The 25,670-nt window shown below is 43.6% G+C and overlaps 3 protein-coding genes across 3 annotated transcripts; 1 reads left to right on the top strand and 2 right to left on the bottom strand.

The window, feature by feature from the left end:
* Window positions 1-1,281: 1,281 nt before the first annotated feature.
* On the bottom strand, window positions 1,282-9,604 carry gprin3b (GPRIN family member 3b). Its single transcript, XM_064334662.1, has 2 exons — window positions 9,137-9,604; window positions 1,282-5,674 (listed from the first exon to the last, which is right to left on the bottom strand). Exon 2 carries the CDS (start codon window positions 5,581-5,583, stop codon window positions 2,752-2,754), a length of 2,832 nt encoding a protein of 943 aa, XP_064190732.1. The 5' UTR covers window positions 5,584-5,674; window positions 9,137-9,604; the 3' UTR covers window positions 1,282-2,751.
* A 1,568-nt stretch (window positions 9,605-11,172) lies between these two features.
* Window positions 11,173-19,650, top strand: tacc3 (transforming, acidic coiled-coil containing protein 3). Its single transcript, XM_064337906.1, has 17 exons — window positions 11,173-11,327; window positions 12,048-12,222; window positions 12,335-12,450; window positions 13,151-13,203; window positions 13,327-15,040; window positions 15,288-15,345; window positions 15,705-16,029; window positions 16,129-16,179; window positions 16,488-16,573; window positions 16,852-16,962; window positions 17,425-17,577; window positions 17,695-17,762; window positions 17,933-17,976; window positions 18,236-18,396; window positions 18,613-18,719; window positions 18,939-19,059; window positions 19,491-19,650. The coding sequence occupies exons 2-17, from the start codon at window positions 12,049-12,051 to the stop codon at window positions 19,554-19,556; spliced, it is 3,408 nt and encodes a 1,135-aa protein (XP_064193976.1). The 5' UTR covers window positions 11,173-11,327; window position 12,048; the 3' UTR covers window positions 19,557-19,650.
* Window positions 19,651-19,834: 184 nt separating this feature from the next.
* Window positions 19,835-25,505, bottom strand: elmod2 (ELMO/CED-12 domain containing 2). Its single transcript, XM_064334663.1, has 9 exons — window positions 25,271-25,505; window positions 23,850-23,997; window positions 23,476-23,504; window positions 22,805-22,902; window positions 22,472-22,601; window positions 21,928-22,061; window positions 21,678-21,746; window positions 21,191-21,324; window positions 19,835-21,047 (listed from the first exon to the last, which is right to left on the bottom strand). The coding sequence occupies exons 2-9, from the start codon at window positions 23,992-23,994 to the stop codon at window positions 20,890-20,892; spliced, it is 897 nt and encodes a 298-aa protein (XP_064190733.1). The 5' UTR covers window positions 23,995-23,997; window positions 25,271-25,505; the 3' UTR covers window positions 19,835-20,889.
* Window positions 25,506-25,670: the final 165 nt, after the last annotated feature.

Below are 25,670 nucleotides of genomic sequence, written 5' to 3' on the forward strand. Positions count from 1 at the left end.
CTGGCTTCTCAATTACATATTAATCTCCAAAGACATATTCATTCCATTACAATACAATCACTCAGCAAACACATAGAAGACCCAAGAGCTTACTAGTAAACATTCCACCGTCCTGTTCAGCCAGAGGCAGCATATTACTATCTATTCACGATAGAGGGAGGAGATAAGAACAGGCATTGAGGTTATCTGTCCTTAAAATATGTATTATTACCCCCTGTAAATGTCCGATACTGTGAATTTATCTCTAATATCAACTCGCTTTGCAATTCTTTTGTGAATGTGGCTAATTGTAAAGCTTTGAAGAAGTAACACCTGCAGTAAGCAATATAACTCAAGTCATGCGGCCTCCTGTTATTAGTGCCCATGTGACTGCTGGCTCTCTACCACACGCATGAGTTTGTTTTCTTCCTCTTCCACCCAGCGGATCTAGTTTATGAGTCCCTCGGTCCACACCGCTGCTAAATGACTATAATGTAACGGTAATGAAATCACAGAAGGCTACGTCGAGTGCCGTCTGTGTATGATTGCTTTTGATGTTGCTGCTTTGTGTTGGCACCCATTTATGTTCATGTCCCTATTCGTCAAATTTACCCTCAGTGTACATTTTGCAGTTTTGATTTTATATTATATTTTAATATACCCTCCTTCCTCACTCAAGTTGTATGTAAAGGTCTTTAAGCATGAAAAATGACAAATAAGTCCTCCTGCCCGTAACTGTAGTCAGTGTTTCCAGTAAAACCGAACTTGCACAAAGATCCCAGACTATCCATAGTGGGAAGAGAGGATGTAGACAAACAAATCTCTTGTGCAAATGTCACCGAAGCCAGCATATTGATCGGCTGTAATAAAGGACTTGGCTGAGATGGCTTCACTGGAGATTTCTATAAAACTCTTATTCACATTCTGTCAGATAAATTATTGCATCATCAGTGCTGAACTTCAGTCTGCAAGGTTTTGTGACAGACTTTTATTTTGCATATTATAAGCACATGGGGTCACCCCCAAACAGTAGAAATAATAAAGCGAATAATACTAAAGATACTTAGACTCCTCTTATACATACACACATGCACAGACTGTCACATGGAGTATGATCCTCTTGTGCACACATACACACATGCACACTCACACAGAGCACACTCCTCTTATACACACACACTGATACAGAGCATGCTCCTCTTGTACACACACACACATTGTCTAACAAAAATAATTAATACAAACCCACATTCTCAAGCAGCACCTTCCTTCTGGCATTTTGTAATCCTGTTCCCATGTGAATTTCCTTCTTTTTTTAACCACCGTTCCCCACAGACTACAGGCCTCTCAGACTTTGAGTTTACCGTTAAACTTATTTATACGCATTTCATCCGTGGGAGAAAAGCAGGAGAAACATATTCATTTATTATGCAGAATGGGAAAAACACTCAACATCAGACACTCTCTGAAGGAGAAAAAAAAGAATGGATTTTCTGATTGTCAGTATTATCAATTATTAATCAAAAACTATTTTTCCCATCAAGTTATAGTTTACCGCCTTTAATGTCTGTGCAGTCTGTGGCAAGTAATGAGAACATAACAGGCTGACAAACACATTGTTAACAGTCATTTTAAATTTAGAGGACTTTTATTGGACATTCTAGATTTCACATCTGACAGAATGCCCCCCCAACCTGAGGCTGGGGTTATACCTATTTGTCAGTATTAAAAATCAAACAATGCAGAAAAGAATTTCCTTACCCTAATATAAAAGTAACAGGACACTGATATTAATTGAAGCATCATTACACACAGGCTTGATTTGGGACTGATATAGAGTCCAGCAGAGCTGATAGGTTACCCAGACAAATATTCTTAATACCTTTTTTTTCAACTAAGAAAATATTATGAATTTGCTGAAATACAGGGTGCTAGATAAATCCTCATAAACATTTAATAAATAGTTAGACTTGGTTAAAAACCAACATGTATAATATTTAATTGCACAAAAAAGGACATATTGAAAGGTACCTGCAATTATGCATTCACATAATTAGCCATTTTCAAACACTACAGCGACAGCAGACACATGCATTTTACTACATATTATTGTCATTTCGTTTTCAATAATACTAAACTTTATGCTCCTTGTTTTCGCTCTGATTGGCTTCCCTGTTCATAGGGCCACTCACTGGCCTCTCTTCAGGGTCACTGGTACATCTTTTACAGTGTAAAGAGAAGAAACATGCCCATGACCAACTTCAACACCTGGTGTAGGAACCACATCCAGAGGTACACATTTATGCCAAATCTGCCACCACCTGGGTTTAACTTCACACGCTCATTACTAGGTATTACAGGTCGTTTAGTCACAGGTCACATTAGAGTCCACCTACCAATCGGAATCAGAGTTTTACTTTAGAGAATTATTTTAGAGATGGTTAAACAGTAGCTACCAATCGCAAGTTTCTGTTATACTGACATTACCAATTACTTGAAAAGTTAAACAGCACCCCATGAGAAAGAAACGTCTAAGAACTAGTAGAAGAAGACAAAGAAGACCCACTGCAGGTCAAAGGTCATAACCTGCATGCATGAGCATACCTGTTTCACAAATGTATATTGGGTGTTCTGCATAAACTGATGTTTAGTATGAAGCTCGTAGTGATTTTGAAAAGTGATTGTAAAAAAAACAGGTTCTGTATCCTGGCTTAGCAACTTTGAGTAGAGAGTAGAGCAGAGAGGGCCATGCTGGTAGAGCCAGAGCCAGAGTCACTCCAACACAGAGGACGGGGGAGGGCGGGCGCAGCACTTGGGCCTTCTGACGTTCTTCATCATGGACCGGAACACGTTCTGCTGCCGCCGCTTGGTCCTCTTCCCCGCGGGCGACGCAGGCACCCCGGACCTCCTGCGCTCCACCTGAGCCTTGATCAGCCTCTCCTGCTCCTTGATTTTGCTCTGCAGGTGGTTCTGGATGGCGAAGCCCAGGGACTCGGGGTCCGCCGACGCCCCGTACACCTCCCACGTCATGCCCTGCTCGTCCCACACCACGTCGTGCACGCTCTTGGTCTTGCCCTTTTCACCACTGCCGGTCTGCGACTGCTTCTTCCCTTCTTTCGGGTTGGGCTCCTTCTTTTTCCCCCTCTCTTCACTCTTACCCGATTTGCAGACGCGTCCATCTGCCTTCTGGGGCGCGTGCCGTTTAGGGTCTTGGTTTGGCCGGCCTGCTGCCTGTTTTGCCGCCACTGGAGGATTCGCTTCCTGCTCGCCTTTCTCCGTCGCCCCGGTAGGAGCACCTGGCAAAAGGCCGTCTACCTGCGAAGGGGAGGGTCTAGCAGCGGGGGACCCGACCGAGCGAGCGGGAAGGGCCGCCGCGTCCGCAGAGGCCTGGCACACATCATTGGACGCTGCGTTTCCAGGGAAACGCCCTCTCTCACCCCGCTGCCTGCCGGTTCCGCTCTCAGTGCCTGATTTGCGCTGACACGTCGAGCCGGGCCCCGGCGGCTCTTTATCACAGGGGCCGGTGTTAGATGTCACGTTTGATTGGCCGCAGGGCTCGATATTAATCTGATAAACGGGTTGTAAAAGTGGAAGCCACTTTTGGGCCGTGTCTGCAGGCTCTTTGGGCGCGCTTCCCTGTCCCCTTCCATCTGGTTTTAGTGCAGGGTCTGAATTGTGATTTACGCCGGAAGTTTGACTGTTACACTGGCCGGCTTTCAGTCTGGCTTGCCCTGGGAGGTGGTCACAGATCTGCTTGCTGGTGAGGTGAGAGGATTCGCCGTGGATCTGTGTGGAGAGGACAGTTTGGCTGCAGACGTCGCTAAGAATACCGCTTTGGCTAGACCAGCCGTCGTCCATGGTGATCTGGTAGACGGTTGCAGACCTGCTACTCCTCTGGCAAGTGACGGTCAGCCTTTCCTGCCCCTCCGTCGCCCTGCCGTTGAGCTTGAGCGGTCCTCCCTGTGACGACAGGCCAGGGCTGGTCCCGACGGATCGGCTGCTGACGCTGGCGACCGCCTGAACCCCGGCATCGTGGCGGCTGCGTTCGGACGTCGAGCGATGCTCCGTGCTGACGGTCATGGTCGCGGCTTCCTTGTACCGTGAACCGCACTCTCGTTGGGCTTTGTGGTCTTCCCCCGCTGTGGTGTCCGGGGTTTGAGAAGCTCCGCCTACTGTTGAGACCATGCCTGCCTCGCTGAGCGGCCCGCCAGGTGAGGGGCTTCGAGGCAAAACAGACAGGTGATTACGCGAGGTGCTCTCGGAGTCTCCAACTTCCTTCTTCAGAGGGCTCGGACCTTTGTGTGCTGGATCAGGCCTTGCGCTGCTTACCGACATGGCCTTACTCTCTTCTGCTTCTGGGGACTTAGGTTTCGCATTTTTCTCCTGCTGCAGGTTTTCCAAGATTGATCCGGTGGCTTCCCTCTCAGAGGTCTGTGGCTGGCTCCCTGTCTGAACTGGACTGCTGGGTAAGACGGAAGGTAGGCTTACGGTAGACTCTTTGTAATCCTTTGATTGTGCTGCTAGTGAGGTATCCTCGCGCGAGGTTCGAACATCAGCGATTTTCTCTTGCTTGGTTGTCGGTACCAGAGGAGATGTGTGCGTTGGATGAAAAGCCTGGTCTGACCTCTGTATCACATTTGACTTATAGCGAGGTGGTTGTGAATATTCAGGTGCACCCTTTGCAGAAATCTCTCTCGATTGTACCAACACCTCCGTGGAACTCTGCACATTGCCTCTGGCATCATTTGATTGTAAATTCGATGTAAGTGCCGACACTGACAGGCTGGTCTTACGAATGTCCTCCTTCTCAGCTGCAGGTAACACTCTCACACTAGCACTGCTGTCCTTGTGGTTTTCTATGACATCACTCACACACCCACCTATCAGATCTCTGCCTGTTTCCAAATCCTTTCTGGATAAAAGCTCAGGTTTCGTATGATCAGCAGTAGAGGAAGTGAAAGTAGATTTCTCATTATCTCTAGTGGAGGAAGTGAAGGTGGATTTCTCACGATCTCTTGTAGAGGAAGTGAAGGTGGATTTCTCATGATCTCTAGTAGAGGAAATGATGTTGGAGGTCTTCTGGTCTCCTGCAGGGGACGTCAAGGTAGATAATTTATGATCTCTAGAGGAGGAAGTGATGGTAGATTTCCCATGACCTCCTGTAGAGGGAATTATGATGGATTTCCCATGATCTCCAGTAGAGGAAATTATGGTAGATTTCCCATGATCTCCAGGATTGGATGTGAAGGTGGATTTCTTGTGATCTTCCGTAGAGGAGGTAAAGGTGGATTTCTCCTTAGCTATAGCAGAGGAAGTGGAAGTCGACTTCTCATGATCTCCAGTCGGGGAGGTCAAGGTGTTAGAAGCCCTCCTTTTATTTGGCTGACTGTTGTCTGAAGATTTTTTTATTACGCCATCATTTGTCTTCAAGGACAGGTTACCAGGCAGTTCTTCTGCCGCTGACACAGAGGCCAGTTTTGAGTCCAGGGTTGTCTTGTTATTCGCGCTGGAACATGAGTCCCGGCTTACAAAGGAGCCCACAGGCTCAGGCTGTGGGACCGTCTCAGCTGTGACAGTTCTTTTGGGCTCTGGAATAGTACCCATTTTTAATTGCCTTTCAATAAACCCAAAATAAGGGGACAAACCGTCAAACAGAGTTTCCTGTACATTAATGGAGTCCACAAATCATGCTTGCCTACAAAAGAAAAAAGAAAACATGTTTCAGCCCAACGATGGCAGTTCACAAAAGCACATACATGCAATAAATAATATTGCTACTCATAAATATATATATATTTATATTTATATATATATATATATATATATATATATATATATGCAACCTATCTACCTATGTTAAAAGACACAGTCATTGGTAATAATTGCCAGTCATTGGCAATAAGAAACTCTGTTCTGATTGCATCTTTATACTGGAATGCAACTGATGAACCAGCATGGCCTGAGCTCTGAGAAAACACTAACAGTAGCCAGCATTTTACCAATACTGAAACTAATTACACTTTTTTGAATCGTCATTTAAATGAATGCCGCTTTCAGTTCCCCTGGAAGGCACCAGATTCAATATAATAATTAACAGAATTCAACATCAACAGACCAACTATGTCCCAGACTGCCAGTAGAGGTTTTGGAAGCCTGCCATGTAAGCTGAGAATTTTCTTGTGTGTGTCAGTTATGCAGTTCATTCTTACTCCTCAAAGGAGCTGGCTTGCTCTGCATGCAGTCTTGGTGAATGTACATGCCTGAAGAATTATTTGATTGCATCCCTATTGAGTTTAACTTTTGATTTACACAATTTAAAACGAAAGCCTTTAAACAATGACATACCTTATTGGTAATATGCAATTAATCAATACATTAACTGGGCACCGGTCTCTGCAGTTCACACAGAATGATCACCGAATGGAATCACGCTGAACACAACACAGTATTTCTTTATAGGGTGTGTGTGTGTGTGTGTGAGAGAGAGCAAACACTGTACTTCACGATGTGAAATTAACACGTCTAGCATCTCTCTGCCACGTGTGGTGTTGGTATCCAGACGTTAAGCCAGGACAGCCAGCCTCTGCGTAAGCTTAGGTACACCTGGGTTGCTCTTTAAATGTGACCCGATCCCAGGCCGTGCGACTGCACAGCTGAATGTGCACTAATGCAAATGGCCTATAAATGTCGAGCCCTCAGGATATACGAGGCCTGCGGCTCTGCAGCAGCGCCGCGATATCGAGCTGCGCCGTGAGAATTTAAGCCCTTTCACCAACTGTGAAACGGAGACCGCTCTCCCACACCGGGCACTGATATATTCTGTAATGAAAGTGAAAGAGTAACTGCCAATGGACATCACCGTCCTGACAAATGAAAGCCATAAATTTTGAATTTTATTTGTCGGTGTGCCTGTCAATCATTCCATTTGAGGCGGGGCCTTGAGGTAATGGCCAGGTCCCGGGGGGCCGGGTAATAAAGGGGATGGACAGTCCATGGGGATGGGACATAGAGTGGATGGACACTTCCTGGGGGTGGGACATTAAAATGGCAGACAATCCCTGGGGGTGGGACACATAGTCACTACAGTCCCGATATATATACCTGGTTGACTTACTGATCTGGCCCACATTTGAGAAGCCCTGATCTACAGAGCCTGTGATAACTATTGGCTGTCCCTGCAGACGGGGTCCAGGCTATGAAAATGACTGCATAAATAAAATGGCTGAATTCACACCACTTCCATTGTGGTTTGACCGCAGTCATGAATCTCTGCCACATAGCACAAGCTGAGCAGAAGTCATCCAGACAGCTCTGCTGAGAAATTCTACACAGAACAAAACGTAGCAACTCAACGGCAACTACATGCACAATTACAAAATAAAACACACATCACAACACCATACTAATATCATTATAAATCTAAGAGAAAACTAAACAACTTGTGAATTACTTGATTGACCTTCAGGAGAATAGCCTACCAAGGATCACTCTACTAGGAGTTCAAATAGAAAAATACATGAAATAGAAAAATAAAGTAAACCTAATTTAACCTAAAAATGTTGTACATCTGTCAGACATAAGTGACTGTGTCCTTAGGGGTCCATGGAGATTTGCTTTGAATAGACGTGTTTCAAATATACATTAATGCCTTTTCTCAAAGGCAATATTACTCACACCTTCATCTCCTTCACTTTCAAAGCTGTGCAACAGTTTATAATTATTAACACCTGAACTTCCAACACCTATTCCACCCGAGCTCGTGCAGCAATCCAACAGTTTTGCAGTAGAATCTGCACATACCTGACACATACTTCACGAAATCTTCGCGTGCGTCAATACAGCCAGAAACAAGTCTGAGCTTCGGGTTTCTTCCCTCCGAAAATAAATGTGGAAGGTTTTTATCTTACTTCCGATGGCAAATTAAATCAGTGACGTAAAACGCTGTGCATTTTAAAAAATAAAAGGATAAATTATCGATAAAATACATAAATAGCCCACGAAACACTTAAGACAGAGGAAAAGCTCATCATGTCCTTGTAAAACATAATTTATGTATTGTGTGAATGTTTCATTATGTTCTATTTGTTTACGCTGGTATGAGTCTTGTTTTGTCACAAAGAAAACTGAAGGTCTTTGGTAATGCACAACTACACACTTTTAAAAAAATCCATAGGCTAAACACAACGATTATAACATGTCTCTAATGCCTCGATTGCAGGTTGAAATGTACAGTAATTGTTTAGTTTAAATAGACTATTGATCACTTATTTCATACACTGTGTGCTTCATATAGTACGTTGCATTTTCATATTCATGTTTTATGACTATATTAACACAACCAATATCAAATATTTTACCGGGTTATAAAAGGTTTATTTTTGCATAAATAATTAATTATGTTTTGTATATTGAAAAATAATAGAATTTATATCATATTTGCTTCAAATAACATAATCAAAACTAATAATAATAGAAAAACTCAACCTCTCGATATCACCTGACACACTGCATACCGGGGAACATAAAGACTATTGTGAGAATTGCAGTAATAGCCTTTTTTCCATAATTGCAATGCTGACGATTATGTTTCATTTCTAAGTAGGTTAATTCGGAGGCCTGAGCGAAGAAAAACAGCTGACAGTTCAGAAAATGGCAATGTCTCAATTTCTGGACATTGCATCTTAACGAATGTCTGCTAATGAATACGATATGTAACCTGCAATATCATTAAGGACAATTAAGATAAATCCAGCGAGGAACTGGCATATAGGTTACACGTTCCCACAGGACAGACTACTGTTTACCGGGCAGAAGAGACCGTGCTTCCAAAGAGAGAAAAAAAAACATTTCTGTTAATATTTCGGAAAATCTTACTGCAAGCTACACGGTAGCCTAGCATACTCTAATAAATAGGCTAGAGGGGTTCCAAAGACCGAACCTAGGTTTTACTCTTTCCACGGACTGAACACCTCACCTGGGACTTAATCACCTCAATAAAATGTAATTTGATTACACTTGGTTCTGGGAGGAAGGTCCTGGTGCATGAATTATGAAAATATGTGATGGAATGTCAAGTGCGACATGCAAGTTTGGACAGACAATTGAAAAGCATAACAATGACACACAGAAACAGCGTTATTCGTATTGACCAACCCACCTTGCTAATCGTTAGCTTTCCAGCATACGGCATCAAAGGTGTATTTGACCTTGCGGACGATTTCACCACCATATTCTGGCAAAATCCATCAGATCACATTGAACTCAAATGAGAACGCCCGAATCGAGATTGCTTTTTTCCTTTCCTCTCATACGATTCTGAATTTATTTTGCGCTATTTAACCACGGCTGGTCCCCTCCGCCTGCTCCGCTGGGGTACTCGACTGAATATCAATGAAAACATTGGAGGTGCACGTCAGTGACACGAAACCGCGCCTTCAAGCAAAACAATTTGAGACTCCATATGCTGAGGGATGTAGCAAAGTATTAACCGGAGAGTTATCTTTGGGTTTATATTTCTTGTATTATGATTTAAACGAATACATCACAACGGAAATGGCTATATTGATAACACTTCTGGATAAGTAGCCCACCAACGTGATCGGACGTGATCACAAAAATAAGACAGCCCGTTACCAAATCCTGCTGTAGCCGACGGGACGCGACCATCGCTCCATGGTCTCTCGCCCTGTGATGACATGATAATAGACACACTTAGACACTGTGCCTTAAAACATTAGTTTTTTTTCTTCCACGTTAGTGTTCACACGTTTACATTGTGGTTTTAGTTCATTTCTGACCATTGTTCGAAAAATGTATCCTCATTAAAAGACTGTACAGGAAATCTTAATATGACCATACTTCTTCTGGACTGTAGCCTACCTTTCACATAACTTCTCAAGTGAACACATGCTGCCTAGAACAAAATATGATACTGAAAATTGATACCGTTAGGATAACCAACACTGATTGTTACCAAAATTATATAGGCTACAGTCAAACACGTTCAGCTGAATCTAAACTATTTAGATCAGAGATCCCCTGGATGAAATTATTCAGTGGATCCTTGGTGTGATTTAGGGGTTTTTCCACTGAGTAAATGGGCATCTTGTGTGTCAGACTGCAGCCCGCAAAGATGAGATATGGATATTCCATTTCAGCCGCTATTTAACAATGACCGATAACATCTGTGGCCACTAGAGGGCAATGTAGGTCTTCCGCCGGTCCCGGCCCTGGTACTCACATCCGGACTACTGCAGTTCCCCAGTGTTCCCATCTGTGCCTCTCTAAAGCCCTGCAGTTTATCCAGAATGCAACTGCAGAGAATGTTTATAATCTTACCAACTATACTCATGTCACACCTTTCCTCACCATTCCTTACTTTTTTCGCTTCCTGTTCCAGCTTACATCAACATCAACACGTTGGTTCCTGCCTACAGGGCAGAGAAAAGTTCCACCAACTTTGGGGGGCATGACTATGCCTTCCCAGTATGGTCACTCTTCCCAGTCACAATGTATGTCTGTACTGGCCCGGTTACTGCCACCCATGATGTGCCTTTATAATTTAGAATAAATTCTATAGAATTAATCACATGTACAACCTCTGGAAGCATAATATTGTTACACAAAACCTCTCTAGAGTTACACGAGGTGGATTCTCTTTCTTTGAGGAGTCCCATGTCCCAAATGCCCCACCGCTCTGAGTCAGTTCATCAGAAGCTTCTGTAATTGCCTAAAATATCCTTCATTGAACATAAAAACTGTATGGGCCAACTGAAAACATAAACTGACACTGAAATTACTTTTTTTTTTACCCAAAAAGTACGAGTGCTTGTATATTGTGGGAAAACTTTCGTTTTCTGGTGTATTCTATCCATCCTTACTAAATGCAGTTAGCTTTAAAACGCGTTTTTCCTGTTGTTTAGTGTTTTTCTGTTTTCCTCAGCACCTCCCAGCTTCTCACAGTTGCATTTTCGCAATCTCTAATATGTTCGTCACTGCCTCCTATTTAGTCCTTAGGTCATTGCTAAGAACAAGAGAAATACAGAATGCAAACGTATTTCTGCGGCAACTGCACTTGTCTTTGCGAGAAAGCCCAGTTTCCATTGGCTGTCTTTTTGATCATTCATGTCAAACTGTGGACGTCTACGCCACGCCCACTACTCACACCATTGGCTCGTTCATATCAAAGGCAACATATTTCCGTATTCCGATTGGTGGCTTGTCAGTAGTTTAAATTTAAAATGTACCGGACACTGCTGGCCGTGGCAAAAGCATTTGTCATCCTAATCTAGGTTGTGCTGGATGTAGAAACTAAGTCCTCGAAAAGAGAACATCTGTCTTTACTGAAGGTACGTTTGTTAAATAGTTTTTAAAGAAACGGAACTTGTGGCTAGTTCACTGTGTCAGACGACCAACTTTCATAATGAAGTTTAACCTAACGTACAGATTCGGTGCAATTTAGTCAGCTAAATTATCTAACGTTAGTGTTGAGAAGGTTGTCTCCAGATTCTGTGCAATTTAGGTAGTTAGCTAGTTAACGTTAGTGTTCAGAATATTGCCTGACTTCCGCTCTTAGATAAATTTTACCAGGTAGATATGTTAGGTAATTAATGCTTTTTATGTTTATATATTATGCAAGTCGTTTGAAACTAGCAAATATTGACTAGAAGCAGAAGCATGTGTTGATTAACATTCTATTGTAGCCATTCTTACGATTGTTATGTTATGCGTAGACATTCACATGATAACATTAGCTAGCTAGAAATACAGCGTAATGCTTTTTGGCTGTAGCTAGCTAACTGTTCTAGCTGGGTATCGTTGTAAAGTGTGCATCTGGGTTAACCGGGGTACAAAGCAACCGTGACATAACGGTAACGTGCCATGGCCTGCTAGAACCAGAACCATGACGTCAAATTGAAAGAGGAGCCCCACATTTTCTCAACTTTTTTTAATCCACAAGCTAGTGATCAGGTAAATGCAGAATATGAAATGGTCATCTTGGGTGATCCTAATATGGTGGTGGCTATGTAACTAAGGTGTATGTGTATGTGTATCTTCCCTCCTGTTAGGATGAGCACCCTTGCTGTAAATGATGAAAACATTGGAGACTGCTGTAGCCGAAAGCCCGTTGGTTTGGAGGTGATCTGTGACATCCTATCAACTGCCCAGCCCACTGGAAGACCTTCCATACTGCGCCAGTCCCAGATGGAGAACATGCCGTCCAAAAACATGCCAAAGGCGAAGGTGCATTTCCACCTTCTACAGAGTAGTCATTGCTTAATTATTCACCTTCCACACTTTTCTACAAATTCAACCAATTTTTGTGTGGATTTAAACGTATGGGTTTTCTGGTTAGGTTTGTTTTCAGACGCCCCAGAGACACCCGGTCACAAAGAAGATCATGTCTCCCTCAAATCGCCAAAATTCTGGGGTTACGGATTCTTCGGATCTGTTTCAGTCATTGGCTAAGCAGTAAGTATATGATGTGCCTGTGAACTGTCAGTCATGTGCTAAGGATTTTGGGATATTATCAGATGTACGTACATTATTTTGAGGATAAGAATATTTGTACCATCATTCAGTTTGTTAATAATTCACTCCATAAAATCAATATACATAATAATTCTAGGATATAAATGGGTGAGGGGTGGAGTAGGTTTCACTGAAGTGTAAAGCGTTCTGAAAATACCTTAGTGCACGGATTTGTCACTATTTCTGATAACTTGATACTTGAGTCTGAACCATTCCAACTGATGTACTGCAGGCCTTTGTACTTCTGGTACAATAGTGTAATTGTTTGCTGGCTGTATAACCCATTTGGATTTCTGCAGCAACACTGTCAATCAGTGATACTTTCCGTAATGATCAAAATACTTACTGTAATTTGTTATGAGAAGTGTAGTTCAGCAATAGCTGCAGTGATGTTCTGTGAGTTGATGTTTATGTTCTGGTGAAAATGCATTTTTAAGAAGATCCATATTAACATTAACATGTGCTCTTCCTAAGTTTAAGAGCACAAGTTGGGAAATTTAATGCATCCCAGTCAGATGTGCTGCTAAATCTTTCTAATTGGCAAATCAAATTTCAGGCTCACATCCTCCTGAATGGGATCAATGTAGAGCCCTGGGGCATTGTAATGCATTTTAAGCTTTTGTATGTTTTTTGCGCACAGGATGGCATCTTTGGAAATCAAAGGGAGCCCTGTAATGGAAAAATCAAAACCAGGTAAATGTTTGACCTGTTTGGTTTCTCTCATACTTAAAACTACCTTGGTTGTTTTTTTTTTTGAGGGCAGTTGATCTGGCATGTCAATAAATGATGACACCTTACCACTGTTCTTAAATTTAGGGTCCTGTGACATTGGCAAGGCTGAATCCCCCTTTTCAAATGACATGGTAATCCAGACCAAAGGAGGGTACCAGCTGGATTTCGACAACCTGGAAGCACTGAATCCTTTTAAGTCCTCCAATCTTATGGGTAACTCCCCAGTGAAGATTCCAAACCCTGCAGACCTTCAGACCACAGTGCAGGGCAAAGCCCAAGATCCCTTCAAATCATCCAGTCTGGTGGGTAACTCCCCAGCGAAGACTCCAGTGCCTGAAGAACTTCAGACTTCTTTACAGAGTGAGCCTCAGGCCAAAACCACAGCCGGTAGTGCCCCCCAGACCCCTGAGCAGCGTGAAGTTATGGATCCGTTTAAAGCCTCCGATCGGATGGTCAACTCCCCAGTAAATACCCAGACCTCGGCAGGGTTTCAGGCTACTGTACAAAGTGAAGCCATGGATCCTTTTAAAGCCTGCAGTCTGATGACTAACTCCCCGGTCAAGACTCCAATCCCTCCAGAAGTCCAGGCCACTGTACAGGTCGAAGCTCAAGATCCCTTCAAAGGCTCTGATTTGATGGTCAATTCCCCATTGAAGACCCAGATCTCTGCAGAACTTCAGACCGCTCCACACAGTGATGGTATTGATCCATTTAACCTCGCCAGTCTGATGACAAACTCCCCAGTAAAGACTCCAACCCCTACAGACCTTCAGACCACTTTACCGAGTGAGCCTCAGGCCGAAATCACGGCCAGTATTGCCCCCCAGACCCCTGTGCAGCATGAAGTCATGGATCCTTTCAAAGCCTGCAGTCAGATCGTCAACTCTCCAGTAAAGACCCAGACCCCTGGAGAGCATCGGACCCCTGTACAGTGTGAGACCATGGGTGCTTTGAAAGCTTCCAACCTGATGGTCAACTCTCCAGTCAATATCCGGACCCCTGTACAGTGCGAGGCCATGGATGCTTTTAAAGCTTCCAACATGATGGTCAACTCTCCAGTGAAGCCCCTGGTCTCTGCAGTGCCCCAGACCACAGGGCAGGGTGGGGCCTTGACGGACTGCGCTGATGAGCAGCCAGGAACGGCGGTCGAAGCTGCTGGGCCGCTGGACGAAACCCTCCCCTTCTCAGAGCATTCTCTGGCCGACTTGTCGACTGAGGTGCGCTCCACCGAGAGCACCGTGATCATCGACCTGAAGCAGATGGGCGAGGAGTCCCAGAGCGAGGCGGGACTGGAGGATGTGGCTGAGATGCTGGATCCCAAACAAGATGGCCTGTTCAGCGGCGACATTTCCCAGCCTGTGGAAACTCCCCCTGTAACACCGAGAGGGGCTTACGACTTCGATTTCGACAACCTGGACTCTGTCAACCCCTTCCAAACTGGTGGCTCCAAACTTCAGAATTCCCCTGTGATTAATAAGCCACAGCCCAGTAATGCCCCACCTGCCATTCCAGAGGTGCCTAAAGAGCTAGATGTAGGCAAGGAGTCCGTCCTGCCGGAGAGCAAGCCTACTGCTTTGACACCGAACGTCCAGACGCCCAAGGCCTCGTACAGCTTTGATTTCTCCCCTTTTGGCATGGACTCAGAGATGGAGAGCGCTCCCAAATCTCGCACAAAATCCATTCCAAGCCTGACTGGAAATGTGCAGGTAGAGACTTCTGTGCAAGATGACATTGGTGCTGAGATTGCACTGGACAACACACCTGTTCAAAAGGATAATGCAAAGGAGGTTTTGCCCAGGTGAATTCTATTATTATTCTTTAAAAAATGATTCAGTTTCCATGTGGTGTTATTTTTTTAAATTCTTTTCTACCATCCACCAGTATAATTTGATCTGAATACTTCAGTACTGTATACTTGTTTTCTCGAATGCAAAAGCTATTTTATGGACCACACTCTTGCAAGCAAGTCAACGAAAAAGTTACAAAAGCTAAAAAATTTGTTGTTGTCGGCCACGGAAGTGAATGCTAAAGACTTGTTTCTCCAGGGTTGGAGACGTCGCTCCTGTTAAAGTGGACTTGGTGATGCCTGCCACAGAGGTATGGGTGTCTTCATTTTTGCCTGAAAAATGGGTCCATGTTTTTTTTTCTCATGTTGCTAGTCAGTTTATTGCTATTATTGCCTCTGTGCAAAGTTTTGGGGGGAGAGTGTTTATTGATTTTCCATATTTGATCAATTTCTGGTTTACAGTTATACCAGTGACTGCTACGCTCTATCACAGTTGGGTCCTCAGACTGTAATTGTAAATCTGAGTGATACACTTGTCTAGAAATGGCGCTCACTCTTATCCATTTATCAGCCAGTCTGGGGCAGCTATTGTTGCTACAACTGAATCTGACATGGCAACTCTACTGGTACCTTGCATCTGGAAATAAATTTTGTGAAAATTATTCTTTCTGTGCAGGAGAAGACCCTTCTGGAAAAGAGCACCTCGGTCTCTGTTGATGTGCCAGAGTGCCCAGCCATTCCCGAGCCCATTCCGGAGTCCATTCCTGAACCCATTCCCGAGCCCATTCTGGAGTCCATTCCTAAACCCATTCCCAGGCAGCCCATTCCGGAGTCCATTCCTGAACCCATTCCCAGGCAGCCCATTCCGGAGTCCATTCCTGAACCCATTCCCAGGCAGCCCATGTGGCAAACCCCAGAAATCCCCGTCCGCCTGGGTCCCGCCGAGAACTCCCAGAACAGCCTTGCAGCAACGGAGGAAGAGTTTGTTCCTGGAGCTACGTGTAAGCTTGACGTGTACTCGCGGATTTGTTGTGTGATGTGTTGTGGGTGTAGCCCGGTTTAGTACTAAATCACCGCCTCTCCTTTCTTCCTTACTTCAGTCATGTCTGCTGATTTTGGCCAGATCGACTATCTTGAACAGTTTGGATCCACCATGGTAAGTACATTGTCCATGTGCTGTAATGCAGCATGTATAAATGGTGTGAGACGTACTGCAGCAGTTGTATCGACCTGTGTTGTCTTTCACCAGTGTTCCTTCATAGAAATGTACTGCTTGGCCTGTATGTTCGGGTGGTACTAAATTATCGAGTTGTTCACACATTTTTGTAGTCAAGTCTGACTTTGAATCATAGGGACTTTCTCAATCTTCCAACTAGTTTCCGATTTTGTTGAATTAGTCTAATTTGTTCGAGTTGCGCCTGGTTATTTTGTTTGTACTAATTATGTCTCAAACCCTGTGAAGGACTCAAGGAGTCTGCGCTGAGGAAGCAGTCTCTGTACCTGAAGTTTGACCCTCTGGTGAATGGAAGCTCACCAGAGCCTGCCGCTGGACAATAGGAGCGCCTGACTAAACCCCTGCCCCATCTCTGCTACGATGGTAACACATGGAGCCCCGTGCATGGTATGGATACCAGCGCTCCATGCATGGAAATGTAGTTGTACGACTGGCCATTTTCATGTACAGCCTCCGTTCTTGCATGTGCAGCTTTAACCATAGGGTCTTGAGTTTTTAAAGCCTGTGCCAAACATTTAGTGTATGTGTGTGAGAGGCTTGTGTGTGTAATGCTGTCGTGCGGTTTCAGGTGTGTGTGCGTGCGTAACGCCTTCCTTGTGGTTTCAGGTTGGAGAAGCAGGCCGGTGGAGCCAAACCCAAGGAGGTGAGCAGCTCGGAGAAGCCAGACGCGTTCTTCTTGCTGGAGGGTTTCGCAGCACCGGTAAGCCGAGCCGAGCCCTTCCGTCCGATTAACGCCCTGCAGGGGATTAAACACCCGTACGTCACGGTGAACATGGACGTGCAGGATTTTCTGCTCCATCTCAAACGATTTCCTGCCAGCTGAACACCTGTCTTCCCGCTGCACAATGCTCTCCGTCCCACATCGGACTGCCCCTCCCACTCTTACTGGTCATGTGGCTGTTTTGACGACGACAATGTGCGTTGCTCTACAAAAGTGACGGGGTGGAGGGGGGGGGAGATACAGAACGACCAAGAAGATGCCATAGGGAGGTTTGAATTAAAGTATTATAGTATGTCTTCCTCTCTGTACATACTGTGAATCTTGTAATTGTATAATATACAATAAGTCCTCTACAGGCTGCCCAGCCCAGTGTGTGCAGCGTTGGAAATGCTCTTAAAAGGTGATAAAACACTGGTCTAATTTTTATTTCCTCCCCCCAAGGCTGCAGCTCCCTTTGTGCCCAGTTCCTCCTCTACGTTCGACTCGCTGGTCCCCGCCCTCCCCAAACCCGCCGGAGAGGAAGCCGCCATCATAGAGGTCCTGATGTACAGCCAGAGCGACCTGGATGCCGTCATCGCCAAGGTCAAAGCAGAGGTGGGTGTACTGCCGGGCCCGGTTTTTACTTCCTGCGTCCAGACGTGCACACTGCTTGTTTTGACCACTGGCGTTTTTATGAGACTGAGTTGTATTTTTATCCATATTTTTCTACAGGCGAAAGCGAGGGATGAAGAATGGAAAGCAAAGTTTGACAAATTGACGCAGGATAACAAGGAGATGGGGTAGATGTCTAAAGTCATTTTCACACTGTACAAGCTTTCTTTGATATTTCACAGGCTCTTCATGTGCCATTTATAGGCTAGCATGTGTCTTAATGCAATGGACAGACCAGTAGACCCTGGTCTGCATGTAGCTGAATTTGCAGATCAATAATTATTTTTTTATTTTTAAGGAACATCATGGCTGACTTTGAGGCAACAGTATCTCAGGTTATTGGTATGTGTCACTTTCTTTTGCTGGGCTGGGCTGGAGTGGGTGGGGGGTGGTGTCAACAGTATGTGGACGAATGCCTGGATATGTTCACTGGCTTTTAAAATTTGTCTGAAAAGTATGTAAAATTTTTAAAGACTGACTGTGTGTCAGGGCTGTGGGTGTGGCTAAGAGCATGTTGTGGGTGTGGCTACCTGAAGGGCGTGTCTCCTTGCAGTGCACACTGGTGTGGGTGTGGCTGACTGTAGTGCATGTCTCCTCACAGCGGACAGTAAGAAGCAGAAGGCGGAGGCCCAGAAGGAGCTGCAAAAGGTGGTCCAGGAGAAGGAGCAGGTGACGATGGACCTCAACGCCATGGAGCGCTCCTTCTCCGAGCTCTTCAGAAGGCTGGAGAAGTACAAGGAGGTCATCGAAGGGTATAAGAAGGTCAGAAGCCCGTTCCAGCACCCTTTTACTTTGCCTTATCCATCTTGACTTTTCCTAAACCAAGAGCTTCTACTCTCAATATCCGTTCCGTGTTTAAATATAACGTTGACCAGAAATGCCAAGGAGTGGATGGTTATTTTGCTAGAACTTGTGCATGTTCTCATTTTGTAAGCTTGCTGTGTAGATTGTAATTGGTGGGTTGGTTCTCCTCTCCAGAATGAAGACATTCTGAAAAAGTGTGCCCAGGATTACCTCGCCAGGATCAAACAGGAGGAGCAGCGCTACCAGACCCTGAAAGTGCACGCGGAGGAGAAGATCAGCCTGTAAGTCTTCCTTAGAGCTCAGACTGACCGCTCACCATGCATGCACACCTCAGTGCCAAGTTTCTGATTGGTTCCTGGCTTCAAACAAATCCACAGCACTGTTGTGAATCATGGAGTTTGTGGCGAATCAGAATGGCTGACTAGCCCCAGCATTGCTTTCACACTGGAATACGTGAGCCCTCAGTGATACAGGTCTTAATGTCTCTCTCTCTCTCGCAGAGCAAATGATGAGATTGCACAGGTGCGCTCTAAGCTGAAGGCGGAGACGTCGGCGTTGCAGGCGCAGCTGCGCAGGGAGCAGCTGAAAGTCTGTTCGCTGGAGAAGAGTCTGGAGCAGAAGGTACGCTGCCCGTTCACACTACACACCTGCACCTGAGCTCTGACTGGCTGCACTGGGCTTTCTGCCTGTATTCCGTGGCTCTGGTTGGCTGCTCCGTGCTCTCTGCCCCTGTACCTGAGCTCTGATTGGCTATGATAGTATTCATTTTTCTTTGTTCTTTATAATATGATATTAAGCCAATTATTCAGTTACAACTGTTTTTATTATGCTCGCAAAGCCTACCACAGGAGCATTTGGTATTGGTTATTGGGTATCCCGGTTCGTCTGTGCATAAGATGGCACTTTATATTATAACTAATGTTAAGTGAATATCCAAAACACATTGGGTTGAAGGCTTTAGTGTGTGAAGGGTAGACTTATGGTACTTATTATTGCCAACACCACATCAATACAAGCACTGCTGACCATTTCCACTGACACACTCCCTGCAGGCAAAGGAAACCGAAGAGCTCACCAAACTCTGTGATGACCTCATAGCGAACGTGCAGAAGCGCTGAACATAACCACTGTCTTCGTCCTCGTCTGTCTTTTATCCATGTTTTTAAATGTTGAAAGGAACACTTGACTAATTAATAAAAATCATTGACTGGCCGCTGTTGTTTTGTCTTGCACTGTGGGCAATGCCTCCTGTAATGGGGCCACCCTTCTGAAGGCACTTTACTGCCAACGTTGAGTTTATAAATGGCGTGTAGCTATAACCACTGGAATTTGTCCTGGCACAATGACTGTCAAACTGGCATGTAGTGATTTTGTTCATTAATTTTTGATTATTTCACACTTTTGATGTTATGGGTAGTTATGAAATGTTATTAATTTCTCAAACGGTGAGATTTGATATTTTGACACATTGCTAGTGGTATTAAACACATTTGCAGTTTTTTGGTGTGTTGACTTGTAATTTCTAAATAAATAAAATCTACATTTTAAAAGCGTGCCGCCTGTAGTTTCGAAGAGCAGTGAATCCTAGTTGTATGTGGACAGGCAGTCGTGCACCAGTTAGTAAGCCACATGCTCCAGGCCCAGCAGAATGGAGCCACCTCGATACGCAGAATGCAATTCATGGCTAATGCTGCTAGGTGACACCGTAACATCCATACTGGAGTTAATATTCAGTGAGCCTTAGATCAGTGGGAAGCGAGGACTGTGTTCCTTTCTGGTTTTCATGCCAACTTCTGGCCATAATCACTCCCAACGCTTGGTTTCTTACCCATTAACACTGAAATGTTATTTTGTATTTCATTTACAGTGAGCATCCAAAATAATAACCCATACAGTAAATTATTTGGTTTTTGGTTAATTTTAATGTATCACACAGTAATACTGGAAAAAAAAAAAAAATGAACGTCAGTAATCACTACAATGATTTTACACTTATTTTTCTGAATTAGTACTCATTAAATTATTAAATTATCACACACAAAGTTTTAGGGAATGCAATTATATTGTTTGAACAACTGCTCAACAGCTGATTTAAAGGAGGGGAAGCTGTACTGTTCAGTTACAGTCAAACCTGGTTGATAAATGCTGGGCCCTGTTTCAAGAATTGCGCTTTAACTTCTTTGGTCCATGACTGCAAATTTGTCCCATACCATTCAAAGGGAAACACTAAGTCTACACATTTACCACAGTGGTCATGGGAGACCTGGAATGATGGCCTTTTATGGCTGAATATTAATATTTTCTAGTTTTGTACATCTAAACCTTTATAAATGTTACGGTAAAAAAGTGGGGTTTTAATTTAAAAGGAAGGGGATTTCTATGCTCCCATTTTATTACGCAAAATGCTGTCCCTGCAAACAAAAAGGTTTTGGTCCCAATAACATTTCCCTGTTACAGTTTAGAATCCACTGTCAAACAAAGGGACACGTCTGGCTCCTGTAAGAGAGCCTTCATTTTTTCATGAAACTTTTCTCTGTAGCGGTTGAACTCCATGATGCTTTCCGGCTTTTCTTCAATCCAAAACTTATCAAACTCGTACGCAAAATAACCTGATGGAGAGAGAGAGAAAAAGATCACTGATAGGCTTGGAGTGAAAACCTACAGGACGATAGATTTCCAGGAACAGGGTTGGGCGGCCCTGGTTTATAATTTGACCAGGCCATGTCCAGGAACCTCTCCCCCTCTCACTCACAGTAGAGCTGGTGGAAGTGCTCCAGCTTCGGGCTCTGGGACACCGTGTTGTAGAAGTGAGGTTTGAGCGCGCCGCTCCTCAGCAAGCTGTACGCCATCTCCGTCAGGTTAATCCCCACTATCGCGTAAGAGTACCTGCAACACGAAAAAAATCAGACTTCTGTCAAACGCTTCGACAGTAATGGCTTTAAAACGACTCTGCTCCTTTCAAAATACATCTATTGCCACTGGCAACAACTGTGAAAACAATTCTGCGCTGCCAATAAAATAGCAAAAACATGACATTGATAGGACACCAGATTAGATATAATGCATAAGAACACTTTCATGAGTGACAGAAGCAGAGTATTTACCCAGTTTATTAGAGTGAAGAATTTATGGGTATTTACCCGTGTTACATGGACAAACAGTGTGTGGGTATTTATCTGTCAAGAGAAGAGCAGGGTATTTACCCACTTTACACGACTGCAGGATTTTACTGATCTTACCCCAGTTTGGGATGAACTGAATGTGACAGCACCTGTCGGGCCATTTCCGTGTACTTCTCACTAAAGAAACTGAAAAACCAGGACAAGATTGAAACGGCATAATAGCTACAAACCAAGATCCTTCACTTGTATGTTTTTTTTTTCAATGATTGCTTCTCAGTAAATTTACACTGATTTTTGTGAAGTGAACTTTATCAAGAAACTGTAATTAATGAATGTAGCGCTAACACATCATAAAACTCATACTTACATAAGGTTGGTTAACCCCAGCATCCCCATTCCTCGGAAATCGGTCTTGGGATCATCGCCTTGGAAACCGATATCGCCCCACTGCTTGGTAATTCTGGATTCCAGCTTCTCTGAGGGCATCAGCAGGTCCCACAGCTGATTGGGCCAAAAACAAACTCATTGGTAACCAGACTGCCAGTGATTGGACAGTAGGCTTTTTAAGTTCTAATCTGAGGTTTAAATCTTAATACTTTGCTGTACAAATGCACATCATCGCTACTCATGAAAAATTACAAAAATTATTCAGTAAGGATGCTCCTTTAACAATGTCCCCCTTTGGCCCGTTTATGTTCTGTCCTTGGCCTGAATTAAACAGCAGTAACACAGTGCAGACAAGCTTATATACATCTACACACTGTCTGTGTGTGCATTGCAAACACACAGACCACTTACTGATTCCATAGCACAAATATAAATGAGAGAGAGAAAATAACAGAACCCTTTTCTCTCTCAAACGATAATAAATGAGAAGTGAAGTGAGATATTAATCTCGCTGATTCCCTCACCCTCAGTAGCATGCTCTCGTGGCTGTTATTTTCACAGTCAAACGACTGTTTCCTCAGATCCTCCACAGATGCATACAGCCTCTTATATCCAGATATTTGCCACAAGCAAACCTGCAGACTCGTTTTAAACCTGGAACAGAGACAGGTAATTGCATTTATCCTTAATAATACAATTCATCATCGCTCACCGTGACCATTATCATAGAGCACAAACTAGACCACAAACTCTGCTTTGTAGTTTATTCCACTTAAGCTTGGGGTTTTGAGATCAAATGGACAGCCCTGACTGTGTCCATCTGCACTAGCTGGACCGGAGAGGATTGGGAAACTTACTCTGGGTCCTTCTGTGATATCACCTTTTTTTCTTTCATTATAGCCATGGCACACTCCTCCACTTGGTCTTCTTCCACACTAACAGCTGCTCTTAATACCTGATAGGCAAGGAAGTGACAAATCCCCAGTAAACACCACCAGACTGCCAGCAATCCAACACAGCTTACGGCAAATGAGCTCAGTGTAGAGAACATGAATTATGTTATCTATGCCAGTTTGAATTTTCACTTGGCAGTTCGGTCAGAATGACTCTTACAGGCATACAAGCTCCTTAAAAACTATCCCTCCGCATTTGCCCACTTGATAGTCTCCCCACCCGCTTCATCTGATTGGCTCCAACATCACTTACATTCCCCAAACCCCACCCACTCTGATTTCCAATGATAATTGAGCTCAGTTAACTTTCCAGGTCAAACACTGGCAGACCATCTACTTACTTTCCATATTCGGGTAAGTTATGTAAAGAACTGGCAAATGGACAATCTCTTAGAAGGCTTTAATGAAGGAGATTTTTGTATGATCTGTAAACTTACCACTATGCTTTACTCCTGCATATCCTCATTAACTAGAACATGTAAATGAATGATCAAATAACTCTGCCTATATTTCAGCCAGTCCTGCCTTAAACACGATGATGCTGTAAGACTCAAAGAAGACAGAGATTCCCTTACCGTACTCTTTGAGGATTCCAGAGAGTATTCTGCAATGAGATCAAAGAAAACTGAAGTTGAAACTAAAATATAGCTTAATCTTCAGAAGCATCACTGTTATTTTGCTGTGTATCAGTAATTCCGTAATCATATAAGATTAATTTCACTACGAAATGTCAGACAATGCAATTACTACTTGAATTTAATTCAACTTGGAACATGTTTGTGTGTTAAGGCATGTACATGTCCCACCTGCTTGTTACATATTCATATGTTAAGGCATGTACATGTCCCACCTGCTTGTGACATGTTCATGTGTTAAGGAGTGTGCTGCCCCACCTGCTTGTCACATGTTAGTGTTTTAAGGAACATACATGTCCCTCTACGTGCCCCACCTGCCCGTGATGTCCTGGGCGCACCCTGCTTGTATCCACTGCATATCCTCTGCAGCTCACACTTCCCTGTGACGTGTCTGAGGAACCACTTAAACCAGAACCTCAGGAACGAACTGAACAAGTACTGCCAAATGTAGCCCAACATTTTCTGAAACAGAGAGGAGCAGTCTGTCACAAAATGAGTAAAAATAATTACTTTCTAAATTCTGTTGCCAAAAAAAGGGCTGCAGTCCAACGATCAGGAAAAAAAATAAACCAACCGCCGCATTCAGAACTTCAAAAAAAGAAAAAGAAAAAAGGAATTCGAACTGCCACGTCTTATCATGGCCCATACCCAAATAAAGATGTCACCTCACTTACTTAGCATTTTGTACAAAACGAAATATCTAAATATTTTTTAAATGTTTTACTTATTTCTCAGCTTCCGTTCCAGATAAACCACATTAGATGGTTGTGGCTTGTGGGCTTCATTTGCAAAATCTTCATTGTCAATAATTTTCAGGCGAGCTATGAATGCGTATTGATGGGTCAGTTATGAACACCTGTCTGACTATTTCTGCTGAGTACTGATTATATCTTTTTAATTAACATTAATCGAAAGGCCAATACACTTTCAAAACCTGCCAACCCAGTGCGAAAAAAACACAACTAGCGGTCCTTAAACATGTCTGCACGGTGTCTATACTGTAAAGAGTTAATGCTCATAGCAACACACAACTGATGCAGAAAATTAATGACCGCTTTCTCTAACGGGACAGACAGCGGCTCCTGTTAGTAACGCAAACTAGTCTTTTCGCACTGTTAATCACCTCTATAGCCCACTCAGCTAGCCATGTACTGCTGGTTAGTTAGTTAATAATGCGTTTGTTAAAAAAAAAAAAGCTCAGGACTGTATCATACGAAAGATTCAAAAGCATACAAACGGTGCATATCAGCCGCTATGTTAAGTTAATTTAGGGTGATATAAACTGAAGCACAACGTTATAGTCTACAGCCCCGCTTAATAACGCGGTGCTCACATCCCTGTGTGAACCCGGTCCAGACTGGAGTTAGACAATAGCTAAACTTAACCTCACGTGTTAACTTTAAACTATTTAGTCTAACTACTTGGGATAATGACTGAATGTTATTATTTTAGCTGTAATCAATTACCCAATGGATTCACACAAAATGTATAAATAAATACCACTGTTCTGGCAGGCTAGCAACCGTTGAGTTAACTAGCTAGCTAACATTAGACAGCTCATTTTATTCAGCTAGCTAGACACGTTATATGATAGTACTCCAGCTGGCTACGCTACTTGAACAGGTTTACATTACTACATCCTCAATGTAAGTGCGAAGTAGCCTGGTGGGGTAGAGTCAAGTCTGTTTGGTTCAATTTGAAATTCAAGCAGAAATAAGATTAAATAAATATTTACAGACGACAAGGCAAATTTCCAAGTTGTTACAGTCCTCTATCCATTCGCAGACGGTTGCAGCCGGAGAACTGTGAAGCCAGCCAAAATAATATGACTTCCGGTGGACTTTCCCCAGCTTCAAAATAAAAGAATTGTTCGTGTTTTAAAAAAACATCATTTCCAGGATAGATATGCATCTCTGTTGTACCATATTGTTTCAATAAAAAAACAATTCTTCATATATATTTTATAAGTGACTTATGTTTACACCATGGTTTACACACAGTGACACTGCGTCGTCATCGAGAAGAAGCCTCAAATGACCTGGAACTGAAAAAATGATCTCGGATGTGAGAATGCAGGCGATGCAAAGAGTGGAAACTTGCTGGATTTTCTGTCCACGCTAACAACAATTGTGCCC

The sequence above is a fragment of the Anguilla rostrata genome, chromosome 5 (assembly GCF_018555375.3).
Source record: "Anguilla rostrata isolate EN2019 chromosome 5, ASM1855537v3, whole genome shotgun sequence".
Classification (NCBI taxonomy): Eukaryota; Metazoa; Chordata; class Actinopteri; order Anguilliformes; family Anguillidae; genus Anguilla; species Anguilla rostrata.